This window comes from Mus caroli, unplaced genomic scaffold, assembly GCF_900094665.2.
Source record: "Mus caroli unplaced genomic scaffold, CAROLI_EIJ_v1.1 scaffold_5470_1, whole genome shotgun sequence".
Classification (NCBI taxonomy): Eukaryota; Metazoa; Chordata; class Mammalia; order Rodentia; family Muridae; genus Mus; species Mus caroli.
In genome coordinates, this window is record NW_018389316.1 from 74,433 (window position 1) to 78,378 (window position 3,946).

A 3,946-nucleotide genomic window follows, 5' to 3' on the forward strand; every position below is an offset into this window, starting at 1 on the left:
TGTGTCAATCACAGCGCTCTCCTACTCTAAGGTATTCACAAGGAGACAGAGCTTTTATTCATCTTCCTCCTCTTCCTCCTCCTCTTCTTCCTCTTCCTCCTCCTCTTCCTCTTCTTCCACCTTTTTCCGGGCAACTTTAGCAGGACCCTTGGCACCATCAAACTTCCCTTTAGACTTATAGTCAGCAACATCCTGGAAGGAACAGGGGCGCATGGGAAAAGAGGCTAAATTCTAACAGCTCTTAGTGCTGAGGGTTGCTTAAGAAAGCAAACAGGGCAATGATTTCCATATGTAAATGTTTCTTGAACATCAAATTTTCAAGTCAATGGGCCTCCCAGTGTTCTTTTAGTCATGTTAATAACTCAAAGCCTTTCTCCTCTAAGGGTGGGGTGCGGTTTACAGTTTTAAATAGAGGAGTGGGGGTTTAATGAGGGGAGGGTGAGAGAACTGTCAGAAGCAAAATCATCAGCACACATTGCTATCCTAAGGAGAACTGGACCTCGGCCCGCCGCCAAGGCCGCCAAGGTGTGAGCTCCAGCCAGTCTCCTCCAGCAGAGCAGCGCCACACAGGAAAGCTTCAGGCCCGTCCCTTACCTTCTCATACTTCTCCTTCAGCTTTGCTGCCTTGGTGACGTAAGGCTGCTTTTCATTGTCACTTAAGTTATTCCACATCTCACCCAGCTTTTTTGCCACATCTCCAATGGAGATGCCAGGGTTTGTGGATTTGATCTTGGGGCGGAATTCAGAGCAGAATAAGAAAAATCCAGACCTTTGGACAGAAATGTATATAAATCAGTTATGTACCAAAAAAAAAAAAAAATCTAGAGTCTACATACACACCCCCTTTCTTCTTGTAGCTATCTATGTAACACAAGCCCGATTTAAAATTTCCGTCCCGCATTCTCCAGCCCAAGTGCTGGGCTTACATATAAGGGAGGCACGCATAAACAAACCACCAGGAGATGTAACTACTTCTTGCCATGGTTTCTCCTCTCAGGCATAGAATCACTGCATTCAATGCTATATCGGAAGAGTTTAGAACACTCACTAAATGCAAAGTACAGTGTGTCTTTCTCTTCCAATTGCTTGGTAAAGGAAAAGTAATACAACTAAGGGCTCTGGTGTATAGAAGTAGGAAGGACCAGATGGCTACCTCTGCAATCCCAAAGATGAAATCTTAACTATAGGCAAGCTCTGAATCCAAAGTGGAATATTTAGAAGCTTCTGTCTCACCATTTTCTAAGGTTCTTTCAAGCAAAAGGAAAGCTTTCAACTGTTATTCCATATCTTATAGGCACTTACGGAGGTCTTTTGGGGGCATTCGGGTCCTTCTTCTTCTTGCCTCCTTTAGCTGGTCCATAATCTTTCATCTCCCGATCATAGCGGACTTTATCTGCCTTTGCCATTTCATCAAACTTCGATTTCTCTTTGCTAGACATGGTCTTCCACCTCTCAGAGCACTTCTTGGAGAACTCGGCAAAATTGACGGGAACCTCTGGGTTTTTCTTCTTATGTTCTTCCCTGCATGTCTGCACGAAGAAGGCATAAGCAGACATCTTGCCCTTTGGTTTCTTGGGGTCACCTTTAGCCATCCTGACTGATGTATGCATAGAAGACAAAGAGAAGAAAAAACAATGAAGAACAGATGAGAAGTAAAAGAGAAACCAAGGGCAAAGCCCACTTAACGTTCTCAGTAGGACCTCTCCCACCCAGCTCCTGACACCGGTGGCAGCAGTAGGCGGAGGAAGAAATCAGCTTCACTGTTGCTTGTCATTTAACTTTTGACCAGCATGAAGCGCGCTGGTTTACAAGTTACTTCTCTAGAGTGATCACTAAGTTCTTCAAATGGGGATAACATAAGGTGGGGTGCTGAGCACTGCACAATACTGAACTGCTACTATTCTGTAGTTTCTACAATCAAAAGTCTATAAAGAACTAATGGGAAGGCACATTTGTAGACAGGGTAGGTAACAGGAGATAGAATTCATTTCAGCTAGGTGGTTGTCCCTTTAATTCTTACGTTTAAATGGGAAATCAAAGGAAACGTAAATTGGAACAGATGTGAAATGCAGGGTTGCTGATATATCTGCTTTATAAAAATGGCTTTTTAGAATGCTCGTGATCTGTAAAGCAAGCAGGTATCTTCATAATAATACGTGAAACCTGTCACTTCTTCACCAGGAAAAGGGGGGGGGGGAGGGACATCAAAAGGACCAGTCTTTCCCCTGTGTAATGCAGTAATGCAGGTCTAACCAGGAACACTTTCTCCAAAGTTTCCAAATAAAATGCAGCTGTGGCGTGTCATCCTCTCTGTCCCCCCCACCCCCGCCCGCTTCCCGCCATCTTTTCCTTTTCCCACACCCAAGGTCATCATGTAAAACTAAAGCATTCCCCTTGACATCAAAGGCCCGCGGGGCTGAATTAAAGCCCAGCCGCGGTATCCCGGGTGGGGCGGGCCCCCGCACCCGGGCGTCCAGGCCAGCAGCAGACAGCCCATGTCGGGCCACGTCCCCGTTGCTCCGGACACCCATAATTCACCTTCCATTTTGTCCAAAGCCTGGGGGTGAAAGAAAGTGCCTGTAAAATCCGCTGCTGCCACCCCCGGGCCGAGCGCGGTGCCGGGGGCGGCGGCGGCGCGGGGGGAGGGGGGGGGGGACGTGGGGCCCGGCGGGCGACAGTCGCGGACGCCGCGCCTCTGAGCCCCGCTCACTAAAATGGCTGATCCGCGCGCGGCCGGCGCAGGCGGCGACGGCGGTGAACAAAGCGGCCCGGGCCCCGCCACCGTCGCCCGCTCGCCGGCCCCCACCCCGCCCCGCCCCGCCCCACGCGGGCAGCCCGAGGGCGCGGAGCCGCCAGCCCGGCCTCCCCGCCCCCGACGCGGGCCGCACTCTTCGGGATAACAAAGGCGCCCATGCAGCCATGACGCTCCGCGTAGCGGGGCCCGCGGCAGCGCCCCCGGTCCCGAATGCTGTCCAGCACCGCGGCAGAGCCTGCCGCCAGCTCCCTTGGCGGCCTCGCCTGAGTCCGCACTAACCGTACTCCTCCCGCCGCCGCGCAGGCGGCACCTGCCCCCAGCCCCCCCCGCCCCCGGGCGCTCCGCGACGGCCATGTTCACGCAGAGCCACCGGCTCAGCCCGCGGACCCGCACCGTGTCCGGCCCTGCCTTCCCGCGAACTTTGCCCGCGCCTCTGTCCCCAGCAGCACGGCCGCTCCCTGCGGAGTCGCTCCCCGGCTGGGGCGCGCCCAGCACCCTTCCCGCCGTCGCCGGGACGCGCGCCGCCAGAGCCCGCAGCCGCCTCTCGCTCGCCACGCTACCGCAGCTGCGGAACATCTGGCCAGGGGCTGCCGAGCCGCGGCTGCTGCCCCTGGGGGCGCCCGCCGAGCGCGGCTCCGCGTAGAGGGCCGAGACCTGAGAAGCAGCAGGCTGGAGCGCAGGCACTGGAAAAGTTGAGGCACCTGAATTGCGTCTTCCTTCTTGGCCACCTAGCAGCAGAGAAGGAGAAGGGGCGGCAAGGACGCGGGAGTGGAGACAGCCAGAGTGGTAGCGGCGCGCTCGCGGAGGCGCGGGCGGAAAGTTGTGCAGGCGCCGCTGCAGCTGCAGGAGCGGCGGCGGCGGCGGCGGGCGAGGGCGGTGCGAGACGTACCTGTATTGTTCGCTAGTCTGGGCAGCGCAGGGCACGACGCGCGGCTCAGCGCTCCCCAGCCTCGCGCTAGCTGCCTCCACGAGAGCCGCCTGATTGGCCAGCGGGCTCCGCCGTTTAAAACAACCTCCTCGCCTGGCCATTGGCTGCAGGCCTCATGCATATTAAGCAGCTGCCCGTGCCCATTGGGCGCGGCCTCTGGGCTCATTCATTCAAACAGAACAACCCGCGGTCGCCTGCTGTGAAGGCAAAACACAGAATAATGTCTTTCTCTCCAACCCACCTCCCGCACCGCCCTAGCGGAG

General features: G+C 55.3%; 1 protein-coding gene across 5 annotated transcripts; it reads right to left on the reverse strand.

The window, feature by feature from the left end:
• On the reverse strand, positions 1–3,719 carry LOC110288036 (high mobility group protein B3). 5 transcript variants are annotated; one of them, XM_021154490.1, is made up of 4 exons: positions 3,645–3,719; positions 1,303–1,597; positions 595–769; positions 1–192 (listed from the first exon to the last, which is right to left on the reverse strand). In XM_021154490.1, exons 2-4 carry the CDS (start codon positions 1,590–1,592, stop codon positions 55–57), a joined length of 603 nt encoding a protein of 200 aa, XP_021010149.1. In that variant the 5' UTR covers positions 1,593–1,597; positions 3,645–3,719; the 3' UTR covers positions 1–54. The 5 variants fall into 5 exon arrangements, with proteins under 5 accessions (XP_021010149.1, XP_021010150.1, XP_029329651.1 ...); XM_021154491.2 differs by lacking the exon at positions 3,645–3,719 and adding an exon at positions 3,457–3,637 and having other exon boundaries at positions 7–192; XM_029473791.1 differs by lacking the exon at positions 3,645–3,719 and adding an exon at positions 3,410–3,429 and having other exon boundaries at positions 7–192.
• Positions 3,720–3,946: the final 227 nt, after the last annotated feature.